The following is a 13,034-nucleotide window of genomic DNA, read 5'->3' as shown; positions in this document are numbered from 1 at the left end:
AAAGGATTCATTCGTCATGATTGTCACCAACAAAAAAAATGATAGAAATGTAAAAAGCATGTCAAACATCCTTCCTCCCAATGAAGTTTATATGTAAGAATTGCCAGAACAATCGGAGATACCAAAAATATTTTCCGCTCCCGCTGGTGTGAAATCGGCCAGTTAAAAATTCCACAGCGTTCGTCAGGCGACAAAAGCAGCACAGTCGTTGACTTTAACACATGAGAGCAGAGAGAGGCAGAGAGAGAAATCTGATCTAATGAGCCTGACTTCTCTGGACAACAGCCATCTTTACCATTACTCTCCCATCTGATACTGCCTATTAATTTCCTCTCATACTCTGAGGAAATGTTCCCAATCGCTGCTTCACAGATGAATAAAGCTTCAAAAGAGAGAGGCATTATAACCTAGGTGGACAATGTGACTGACAAAAACCACCAACACAAAGAGACATACATTTACAACACAAACACCACCCACAGTTGATTTAGACTACAGGATAAATTAGATTGACTGTGTGGACCTGTAGACCAAAGCGAATCATACTAGTTGTACTTATGAACTGCATTCTGGGGGGAATATGCCACCTGGGGTTGTCACAGTTAGCCTATGGACCATAACCTCCCAGGGTCTGACCACGTGACCAACCCGTCACAAACTACTCAAATGGGGCAGCAGGTTTCAGCTGGGCTAACCTTGGACTGCCTCCAATACTGGCCAGCAGCGATGACGTCCGCCGTTTCATGTTTTAACTTTTCAGGGGGAGTTGAAAGGGAGGAAAGAGAGAGAGAGATGGTGGAAAGGAGCAGCATTAAATGATAGAAACAAGACTGTTAGATAAACAAACCATTACTTAGATGAAAAAGCATTTGAACACAGGCAGTTATGGGGAATTTAAACAGATGAGTCTGCCAATTCCATATAAGGACACAGCCAGGTTTGAGTATTATTTTTGTACTGGAGATCCCGTATTTCAAAAGTCAGATGTGAGGAGTCACCCATGTTATGCAATCAAGGATTAGAGGATAGCAACTAGCAAGGTTTATGAGACAGACAACACCTTGATTATAACTTTCACACACACTCTTCAGCAGAGTCAGTAGAGAGCCATCTGGTTTTCACATCCAGACTCTAAATCCACATTTGCTGCGCGATTGAAGCCTTAGTGTCCTTTGAGACTTTTGTCAACATCCAGGATACTTCTAATATTCATGGAATAGGAAGTAAAGGCCTCTATTTTAAAGGTCCAATGCAGCAGTAATCAATATCTAGTCTTTCCTGGGTTCCAATTAATTATCTTACATTTTTTTATTGAAAACAATCACAGTAAAAGAGCTTCGCAAAGAGCAATTTCTCAAGCAAGAATGTTCCTACGACTGTCTGGGAGTGGAAGGCAAAACTGAAAATTTGCTGTTATTGGCAGAGAGGTTTAGGACTCTTTCTTATTGGTCTATTAACTAATTTACCGGTGATGTCACCAGGCTGGCCAAAACAGGCAGAAATTTCAGGCTGTCTATTCAAACAGAAACACACACTTTAAAAAGTGCTTTCCCACTGTGCATACACTGGTTGAAGGAACATTGTTTCCACATAATTGCAATGAAATTATGCTGAGCCAAAGCGGAATAGACATTGTGCCCAGGGTTATCATGTCACAGTACTTCTCGAAACCTCAATGTGGAAATCTTATATATAAAAACACAGGAAATTCATGTTTGACTACACTAGAACTTCAACAAACCTAACGCAATGGCAAATCGTAGCGCACCGCAACTAAAAGAAAATACTAGGCTCCCGTAAATTGCATTGCAAGGCACGTTCTTAATAAGCAAGATATAGCCTAGGCCTACCGTTGATGTGGTGTTACATGACTGAATCATTTGAATATGTTAGGCGGAGCAGTCTTTGGTAACCGGACAAGAGGGGCTCTTTGGAAATGGGGATGGATACAAGATGAATGGAGTACTCACTGCAGGTAGGCCTGTGAATTGTAAATTTTACATTTACATCATTTAGCAGACGCTCTTATCCAGAGCGACTTACAAATTGGAAAGTTCATACATATTCATCCTGGTCCCCCCGTGGGAATTGAACCCTGGTCCCCCCGTGGGAATTGAACCCACAACCCTGGCGCTGCAAGCGCCATGCTCTACCAACTGAGCCACACGGGACCACGTGTGGCAAATAATGCAAAAGCATGACGGCACAACCTCACGAGTAGACCATTTAGAAACCTTTATTGATTACTTTTCCGTTACTGTGGAATTGCCCCGGCGTCTCAGATTTCTCACTTCAAATGCATGTACACTGAATATTTGACAAACACATTTACTGGAAGAACTGTGCAGATGTAAAGTTTGTACCGAAATTCTGTTACCAATCTCACGCAGTTTATATGCGCCAAATTAAGATTCAAAGATGTCTGGGGTGTCAGCTTTGACATGCCACAGTGAGTTTGAAAAAAAATCTATTTTGGTTATTGAACTACAGGAAGTGGATTTACACATGGTAACATACTACACAAATGTATAATTATGGATATGAATGTCATTCTCTTCATGGTGATGTGTCCCAAAATGAGGTACACCAAGGTAGAAAAATGCAATATTCAGGTATTATTCTACAAATTTGGCTATTATTTTAATGCACGCCATCACCAAACTTGGATGGTCTAGACCAAATCTACACATGATTGTTTATATATTTGAGTCAGTTAGATATTCCTATTTGTCAGACAACTTGGGTCAGTCAGATATTCCTATTTGTCAGACATCTTGAACAGATTTTTTGCTAAAATCCTGGTGATTTTAGTCTGACCAAAAGTCCCCTTTTTATTTTATTTTGCAAAAAACTTTGGATGGGGCAAAACAAATCACTCGGGGCTGGTTTGGCCCTGTAATATAGAGTTATCCGTCTATGGAACCAGTGCAAACCATCAACTGGGTTAAAGAATTGATCACATTATCTTAAGTAGGGATGGGCTACAACACATTTCCACAGTTATGTTGAACACAAGAACCCCCTGAAACTTCAAGGTCTTCCTGCCTATTTTTTAAAGGTAAAAATAAAATGCTCCGTGTGAATATAGTTAGTGAACGGCAGTGCCAAGCAATGACACTGGGCGTTATGTTTGGTAGTTTATACTTTACTTTCAACTGGTGAGAGATCTCTGGCAGTCTAAATTATACACATAGCCAGTGAAGTACTTAGGACAGATATAGATTGTGTGCAAGTAAAGTTAGTGGTGTGCGTACTAGGCCAGTAGCTCAACATAAAACATTCATACTGAATGCAATGCGGGCAAACGGATCCCAACAATTTTCCTAGCGTCCATTTTCAGCCCTGGGCAGGAAACCATCTATTCCACAGAACTGAGTTTGGTTGTTGTGGCTCTCTTGATATGATACAAACAGGATATCCAATAAAACATAATAAGAGAAGTACAGTAACCAGGACATTCCAAACAAGGCTACCGCAGGGCAAAGCTGCCTGGAAGGAACAACTACTATAGTATTTCCAATGGGTGGAATTTAGGATATCATGAAAGGAAGTGTAGTCCATTTTATTGAAGTTGAACTTTATTTGCCATGTTGAGTGAACACTTTTCAAATGGGTGGAGCCCCCATACGAGGCTGTATTTCTAAAGTGGTTGGTCAGCTCGTCGCAGCACATTTCTTCCTTACCAAAGATATTTCAGCTGTTGACGAAAACCTCACATACCTTAATGTTTGTCTAGAACCAGAGGCACAAAACCATGAAATTCTCTTTACTTCCGGTTACTACATTAAAAAGGAGTGACTAAGTCTGACTATGAAATGGGTATCATGAATTTACAAGTTGCATCAAGGGTGCATTCAAGGGTGCAATTAGACGCCTGTCAACAAAAGGGTTAGGCTACACATCTGCCCCAAATACAAGGCGTACAGCAAGAAAGACATTCTGCGTGTGTGCACATGCATTAATCTAGTTTATTAATCCAACAAGGAGAAAAAAAACATTAGGTGATGGCACAGTTCAAAACAGCCCTTCTTACTGACTTGGAGTATTAACATTAAACCAGCTCCATCTGGAAATGGTAAGAAGGCTTCAACTGTCCAGAGAAGACTGCGTAAAAGAGCACCATGTGAAAGAGTGCAGGTGTCCCACACATCTTAGCTGAGTTGTTTACTTTAGGATGGTATGTTGTGTACTCTACTGTGCTTGGTATCCATACTGTATATGGTCTCCATTTCTAAGTCAGTTTGTGTGCAAGATGTCACATGAAAGCCAATACTTAGCCAGACTGCTGCTATGAGGAACTTAGTTGGGACAGCTGACAAACCATGAAATGGGTGTTTGGGATGTGGGGGTGGATGGATGTGAATAAACCGCGGCAGTCAGTTACTCACTCTGGGGGAGAATAACTGATCCCTTTCAGGCAGAGTTACTGTTAAGTGAGTCAGTTCACAAGGTTAACAAAAGGGCTGCCTGGCTCTCACATTTTTTTCAATGAACTAAGCGAGTGGTCAATAAAGCTTTTATTGTCTTAAATGTCATGAGACCGAAGGATAAAGGGTTTCCACTAGATTCTACATCCACAAAGTCAAAACTGGCTATATCATGAAAACCAAAATTAGCTTTTTTGGTCTGAATTTAAGATTAGGCATACGGTTAGCGGTGTGGTTAAGTTTAGGGTTAAAATACAATTTTAAGAAGACACGTTTTACAAATAGGCAGGGTTTATGACTTTGTGCAAACCGCCCATATACAGAGTATTCACAATCCTGTCCACGCTACAGTTTCAAATGAACTATTCAGTCATATGCTAGGACTTGCAAAACCAATGCAGGCCTACTGTGTCCTAATATTAGGGTTAGTAAAATAATTACAGCCCTTATCTAAGACATACATGCACAACCACCATGTACTTTAAGCAGACTACCAGGGACACATAGCATAAACGAGTATGTTCCATTCAGATAAATGCTCTGGAGATAGATATATGTTTGATATCCTGCCAGGGTCTGAGGAGATATATCTAACCAGAAAAGCAGAGCACACTTACTTCTTCCCCAGCAAACAGCCGTAAAATCCAGCCATGGTTTCTAGATGGGAATGCTCAAGCAATATAAATGGCAGCGGATTCCCTCTTTAGTACATCCTTTACCAGCTTGTCTGAGTGCTGGCACGTGGAAGTCCCTGTGCAAGCCCCAACTGCAATGTTGAAGGCCACCAGTCCACTACACACAAACACCCACCTTCTTAATGCACATGAATTGAGACAGAACGGCAGAAAGGGCAGCTGGTGGCAAGACAAAGATAAAGACACAGCGCTATCTTTGAGTGGAGGCTGCCTGCCCTCCCAGTGACTAGCCTACAGTGGGAGGAAACGAGTGTAAACTAACAGCCCGCCCCAAGCTGCTCTTCCCACCCCCATCCACCTCCCACTCCCACTCCCACTCCCACTCCCGTCACATAGCTTAATCCCAAGCGGCAGCCTGCAGCTATTGTCTCAATCAGGCAGCTTACTTCCAGCCTATCTGACCCGTGTCTCTGTGATAATTAGGTAGGGGCGTCGTGGGGATTGTCCTGGCTGGGAACTCACTCATCCCCATCAGAAAAACAAAAATACACCAACAAACAGTGCCACCTTGCCATTGAGCCAGAGTCAACAGATGTCTAAATCTCAACCTCTAGGTTCAACCTTTGTGTCAGTCATGTTGGGATGTCAAGTCATATGACTAAGTCGAAAATCAATATGGGCTATTAATGTACAGGTTTGATAATAGGCCTAATTCTCAGATAAGTATGTTATTGCAGAATGCCAACATGCAAAACAATACATATGTGAATTGAACTACACAAAGTCAGAGGTCCCTGAAAGTTAACTAAATAAACATGTGAGATCCGGGAAAGGATTTGGTAAAGCTCGATCAGCATTCAACCATAAAAAATGGCCAGATCTGCTCGGAACAATCCAAGTGGCCCATTTTCCTGGGAATAAAGAATGTGTTCATGTAGACAATCATCAACTCAAACTCTATTAACTCCAGACCTCGGAGGCTCCTTTTCAAAATTAAACGTTTCCCTCTACCTAAAAGTGTAAACACATTAGAAGACTGTGGCCACAGACAGTGATGGGGGGGGGGGGGGATTACAAACATTGATAAAATACATAATTAGAATCAATACACTTAGCTTATCAACTCAATATATACCGTCTGGTATGATTATCAGTTTGTTAATTAAAGAGACTTTCCGGAGAATTGAAAACTACCTCATTTTTTAAACCTCCCGTTTTGGACTCGACGTGTAAATCAAATCAAAAGCTCATGCATGCATAAACGATCTACAGTCCTCTCCCAGTGGAAAAATGCACCGAATCCTTACATTCTATCCTGCCATCATTTAGTGTATGAGACCTACACGCTCGTTCCTGTCGTGTTAGGAACACGCTCTCTGAAGCAAGTGGGATGAGTGGATGCATGCGCTTACCATTATAAGATTTAAAAAAAATACATTGAATGCGTCGATCAAATCGATGCATCAGATGTTAGAAAGCATCTGAAATGAGAAGTTAGATATTTTAGACCTCGGTAGTAGTGGCATTTCTCTTTCAATGCATTTCCCTACAAACTAGAAAACGTTGTGCATCGTAGCCACACAAATACATTAGAAGATAAGTGTCTGATCATAAACACTGTGCTGACAACCTTTAGCTCCTAAATGGTGCCGCTGGTGAATTTTGGAATACACAGTACTTCATAATAGGCTAAGGTTTTTTACCAGGCATGGCTCCATCTATTGATCCCGGTCGCCATTCACAACAACACACACGTTGAAGCAAACTTTTAGCCACTTTTTAGACAAGAACATATCAGCCTACCATTCTGTTGTGTCAACCATCCAAATAAAATAATTTAACGTGTCCACCTTCTGTCTTTATAAACGTTCACACAGATATTCCATGATGTGGGGTAATAATCAAACACTGCAGTTGATTGTCTGCGATCATCATTCATCACGTAAGCAAATGCTATATATAACCATTGCATGAGTTTCAAGGAGTAGGACGTTTGACGCTAATATATATAGGTAACTGCCAAAATAAAGGAAACACTTGAGTAAATGAGGGCTACAAATACAAAGTATATTGAGAGCAGGTGCTTCCACACAGGTATGGTTCCTGAGTTAATTAAGCAATTAACATCCCATCATGCTTAGGGTCATGTATAAAAATGCCCATTTGCCCATTATTTTGGCTACCATGGCTAGAAGAGACCTGTCATTTTGAAAGATGGGGTCTCAAAGGAGCGTGATTTTTTCTTCTTGTGAGGACCTGAACATTTGACCAACTGTGGCAATTTGTTATTCCCCACAATGTCAAACGCTATTTGTAGGTGGTTTGAAACTATTCTGGAGGCCCAACAGCCTATTATGACACGTTATGTTGGTGTTTCCTTTATTTTGGCAGTTACCTGTAAGTAGGCCTATAACTTTTCCATTGTATAAAATGACATTATTACGGTCATTTGCTTGCCATACTAGTCACGGGAACTAGCCACAACCGAACTGTAGGAAAATGTTGATTGGCAAGTGGAATGATGTACAATGAGGTTGCAAAGTTAGTGGGAGGCGGGATCAGATGGTCACAGCATTGTCAAATGAGGTTGCGTGGGTGAGCAAAGGGACACGTGCGCTGCAGGGGGCTCGAGAGCAATTACGTTACGACTTTGTATACAATTTTGCACAATTTATAGGGACTCTTTTTGTTTCTTGGGTGCTACTTTCAGAAGTACTAGCTAAAAAGTATACAAAACTTCCAGAAAATCTCTTTAAAAAAGGTCCAATGATCTCAATATCAAATCATTTCTGGTTAACAATTAAGTACCTTACTGTGATTGTTTTAAATTAAAATGGTAAAAAAGAAAACAAAAACAGGTTCTTGGCAAACAGCAAATTATCAAGCAAGAATTTTGCTAGGACTGTCAGGGAGTGGTCTGAGTGGGGAGGGGAAAATATAAAACTAGCCTTATTGGCAAAGGGGTTTGGAACTCTTATTGGTTTTGTAACTAATTTACCACCTAGTGATGTCACCAGGCAGGCCAAAACTCACCCCACCAAAACAGGCTTACATTTTCAAACAGCTCTTAAATTAAAAGGGTATTATTTTCACAGTATTGTTCCACCCTCAGTGTGGAAATATATATACACTATATAAAACACAGGAGAATCATGTTTTTGACTGCACTGGGCCTTTTAAGATGTCTACTGTACACCAATTGCAATCACAAGCAGCTTTCATCTTAGTATTCAAACATCCAGACAGACTACATCAGAGTAGAATCTCACGCATGGGAAATCTCCATTCATGCAAACTATGTGGACATTTGAAAAACACATCTATCATATATCCCTCTGGTTTTTAAAGATCGGAGGAATGTCAGTCAGTTTTCCTCCTTGAATTTTTTTGGGGGTATTTCCTGAAACATTTTTTTCACTGCCCCTACAGAATCTCTTGCTTGCTTAGCTCATAACTGAGAAAGTATAGAAACTCCTGATAAGGTGAGTATGTACATTGGAGTTCATTTATGAGAACTTGCAAAACAAATGTAAGGAGTGCTCAGTGCTTGAAAACACACCGATTGTCATCAACTTTGTGGTTCACCAAAATACTGTAGGGTAAAAGAACATGCTGTTTTCAACTCTAGATAGTTACTTATATAAACCTGAATTCTGACGAGTTAAATCTGTGCCCGTGATTGAGCAAGAGGCCCCTTTTCCCCTGTTCTCTCGAATCCCTCAACAGTTTGCTCTGACTCAAGTTTCTTTAGTCAACTCCTGCAGAGTACTGTTTCTTTTCTTTACAAAGCGCTTGGAATTCCTGCTAACATCTGGAACACATCTTCTGCGAGCAGTGAGCTCTCTGGCCAAAACTCTAATTAAGGCCATGTATGCAGAACTGTAAATAACAAAAAAATTATACCCCAGAGCTGAGCTAGGGAGGACCCCTAGCTGGGTGCGAGGGTGAGGCTGAATGTGTCACAGATAGACAGGGATGTGTATACAGCAAAAACAACACAGTCCTCCTCTCCTCTCTGCCTGCTTTTGGTTATCTTATCATGGTGCTGGAAACCTTTCAGAGCTGATCCTTGAAATGACCCACTCTGTTCTCACACTCTCCACATGAAAAGGGATCCTGCTGGGTTTTACTGCTTGATAAAACTGCTAAAGGCCCTCTAGTCTGCCATTTACCTACAGTTGGGACCATTTTCATAAGGCATTTCTTACACTACAAATCATTTGCTGCAGAGTATGTGTGAGCGGTGAGGGCATGCGAGAATACATTTATCTCAAGGATTTAATTGTATGGTGATAATCAAATAATTGTGACTTTAATTTTTTAAGTGTTTTGCTCTTCGCCAGATCCTCATTTCCCAGTTGGCCCATTTAAAACATGTAATTAGTGCTATGACTCAATCTGGTTCACCCTACTGGTCAGCTGTGTGTGGTTTACAAGGCTAAGGACAACTGTGACCACTATACTAACCACTGTTAGACTTTGTGACATTATGCTTGGATATAATGCTATGCATCATTGTAAAAAACAACAACACTAATGGTCAAGAACAATTCAGATTAAACTTGCTGCATTCAATTTGTACAATAAACTGCTACAATAATCCAAAGGGCACAGGGAGACTAAATTTGAGCACATTTATCCTTTGATGTCACTATATAATTCCATCATTATAAAGAGATATACAATGGGATATTTCTTCAAGATTTGCAGATATTTGTAATAACAAAACTAAATTGGACACACCATGAATCATCAGATGACTTTTTAAAAGCGCTAGAATGGAATTTCAATGTATTTGCCATAAAAGTGCCACCCAGTTCTGCTGACATGAGCATAGGTACAGTATTTAGGTATTATATAGGTATAGATATTTTCTTTATAAAGAAAAATTCCAGGTTGGATCTCATGCATTTGGTGTCTGGAACATCTGCAGACAGATTTGACAATTTCCTTTGTTTTTACTCCACACATTGGCTCAAGTCAACCCCTTTCTACGCTGCACCAAACCAGGGATATAAAGTATATTGATTTATGTGCATCAAATAAGGAATTATGTAAAGTTATTGATGGACATATCATACCAGATAGCTGCTGGGAATAAGAAACTGATGTGGACAAAATATTGACTATCTTAACCACAGCCTATTGAAACAGTGTAACAACAATCACCATTATCCTTCTGTGTTGTCAAAGAGAAGAAGACAATTATAGCCAACAGGCCATTGAAAATCGGACTAAATGTTTAAGAAAGCAATAGCTAATTGTCTTTAAAAACTAAATATAAGTAAAATATATTTGTAACCAAAATCAATTCAAGAAGAGGATGAGTCACATTATGCTAAAGATAACACGTCGGATTATGTGGGAGTTCCTTCAAGTGAGAGGTATAATTCAACAACATCGCATCCGCAATGAAGAAGAGCAGTTTAAGGTAACATCTTCCAAGAAAAGTTGGAGACCACCACCATCTGAATTCAACAGTTTTTTTGCTAACCCTAAAAGCAACATAGAAAAAGCAACTGGTGCGAACCATTTGGAATCTTATCAAACCATATGTCTATCTATGTAAGATCGTCATGAAAGAAAGTGATACTTACAAACTGAGTTAGGCGCTATATTTTAAAGTATGCAGACATCCATCAATGAAGTCAAAAATACGTCAAAAATACGTCGGTGATTTGTGATGATTAGATCTGGCCCATTGAAGTTTCGTGTCTTTCTTCAAGTAGCCTGCAGAAGCACTAGAGTACCGCGCATGCTTTCTCTGCGAGGAAGTAACACAATTGTGTTCACCAGTTGACTCACTGAGACGTTGCTCTCAAAGATCAACTTTAAATCCAAGATAACGTTGATGGTGTATTTTTAACAATTCCATTTAGGTATGCTTTGCTTTATATGCTCAGTGTATGGTGTAGGAGAATGTGATCCCTCTGAAAAAATGAACCACCTGATTGGATACAATATTGCTGTCCTTGACCAAAACCCCTAAAATAATGAAACCAATTTTACGACAACAGTAGTCAGATCAAAGATGATACACCATTGACTTTGTGTCATAGCTCAATTCCATTGTAATCTCTGTAACAACAGGTATCTTTCAAAACGATTTTCTATTCAAATACATTCATTTTATGTCCATAGATTAAAGTAAAATCTTTTTGGGAGGTATTTGAGAATTGAGGGGGAACTCTGTGGGCAGCAATGCTCTCTAGTGGCAGCTTTTAAACGTATTAGAACAGGTATTCACAAACTGGTGTACTCAATGCCGTCTGGGGTACGCCAGATGAAAATGTGATTCACATAAAAAAATGAAAAATAGAAAACCATTTTTTCTTCACATTTTCAAACAGGCCATTTATATTTTCTAACGTTGCTATACATTTGGGTGAGGTTTTTTTTCTCGCCTGAGTAGCCTCGTTTCACTGCCAAAAATAAAATTAAACCATCTAGTGTTCATCGTAATAATAACATAATGTAAAATACTGGTAGCCTAGTCAAATAATGAACATCCAATCACATTAACCGTTACTCTCTCATGGGAATTCCACTAATGGTCCGTATGTAGCCAAATGTAGCTGCTGCTTATTCCGTTTGATCGAAAATGGATAAATGGTTAAAAAAAGTAAGACCCGCGTCCATAGAGACACATACCAGCTCTACTGGTAGTACTGCTACTACCAGCTGCTACTACCAGCAGTACTACACCTGCACCTGTCGACGACACAAGTTGTTCTGCTTCCACGAGCACATCCAATGCTAGCATCAGTAATCCTACATTTGTTGTTAGCCCAGCTAGCATGGACACTGACAGTTGTGAATCTGATGCATGCGAAGAGCTACTGCCCCCTTACCCGGGAAACCACCGAACAACAGACAGGGACGTTGGACCATCGAAGAGACAAATATGATGAGAACTACATTGATTTGGGGTTCACTTGTATTGGTAGTGCCTTTCCTCAGCCACAGTGTGTTATATGTGCAAAAGTACTATCTCACAACTCGATGAAACCTTCACTCTTGCGCAGACATTTAGAAACAACACATGCCAATTTGAAAAATAAGCCACGAGAGTTTTTAAATCGAGAATTAAGCCGACTTTTGAGCAGTAATACATGTATAAAAGCAACATATACCATTAATAAGAAGGGTCTAGAGCGTCTGCTAAATGACTTAAATGTAAATGTGAGCTACCGAGGGACTAGGACAGGCAAGCCCCATACTATTATGGAGGACTTAATTCTTCCTGCTGCCTCGGATATGGCTGGGACAATGATGGGGGAAAAAGCAAAAAACGATTGAGACAATGCCTTCATCAAGCAACACTTTCACTATGCATCGGTGACATGGTTTTGAAACAATTACTGCTTCGCATACAAGCCAGTGAATTCTATGCGTTACAGCTGGATGAGTCAACAGGTGTGGTGGGCCTGGCACAGCTCCTGGTATATTTCCGTTACGTTTATGGGGTGTCAATTAAGGAAGACATCCTCTCTTCTGCAAACCACTGGAAACCAGGACAACAGAAGAGGATATTTTTTAAGTACTATACAGCTTTGTGACATCAAATGGACTTTGGTGGTCAAGATGTGTTGGTATCTACTGATGGCGCAAAAGCCATTACAGGGAGAAATAGTGGAGTGGTAACGCGCGTGCAAGCAGTTGCTCCCGACGCCATTTCGGTACACTGCAGCATCCACCAAGAGGCTCTTGCTGCCAAGGGAATGCCTAACAGCTTGAAAGACGTTTTGGACACTATGTAACGCTTTTACAACATGTGCTGGTTATCAAGGGGCAAAGTATTGACACGTTTTTTTTAAATTGAGAGACGAGCTTGCTTGTCTGACTGCTTGCATGATGACAAGTTTCTCACACGACTTGCCTATCTGGGTGATGTTTTTTCTCGCCTGAGTGATCTGAATCTAGGATTACAGGGTCTCCCTGCAATTATATTCAATGTGCCGGACAAAATTGA

General features: G+C 40.3%; 1 protein-coding gene across 4 annotated transcripts in view; it reads right to left on the bottom strand.

Annotated features, from left to right (window-relative positions):
• Window positions 1–10,861, bottom strand: part of LOC129857852 (CRACD-like protein) — a 39,039-nt gene extending 28,178 nt beyond the window's left edge. For 2 of the 4 annotated variants that reach the window (XM_055926492.1, XM_055926496.1), the window contains exon 1: window positions 5,045–5,356. In XM_055926492.1, the coding sequence (XP_055782467.1) occupies window positions 5,045–5,079 (35 nt within the window). In that variant the 5' untranslated portion in view covers window positions 5,080–5,356. Of the gene's footprint in view, window positions 1–5,044; window positions 5,357–6,865; window positions 7,021–10,659 lie in introns of those variants that run through there. The other 2 variants (XM_055926494.1, XM_055926493.1) reach the window with 2 other exon arrangements.
• Window positions 10,862–13,034: the final 2,173 nt, after the last annotated feature.

Source organism: Salvelinus fontinalis, chromosome 6 (assembly GCF_029448725.1).
Source record: "Salvelinus fontinalis isolate EN_2023a chromosome 6, ASM2944872v1, whole genome shotgun sequence".
NCBI lineage: Eukaryota > Metazoa > Chordata > Actinopteri > Salmoniformes > Salmonidae > Salvelinus > Salvelinus fontinalis.
The sequence above is the reverse complement of the archived record's forward strand: the minus strand, read 5'-3'. Positions and strand labels throughout refer to the sequence as shown.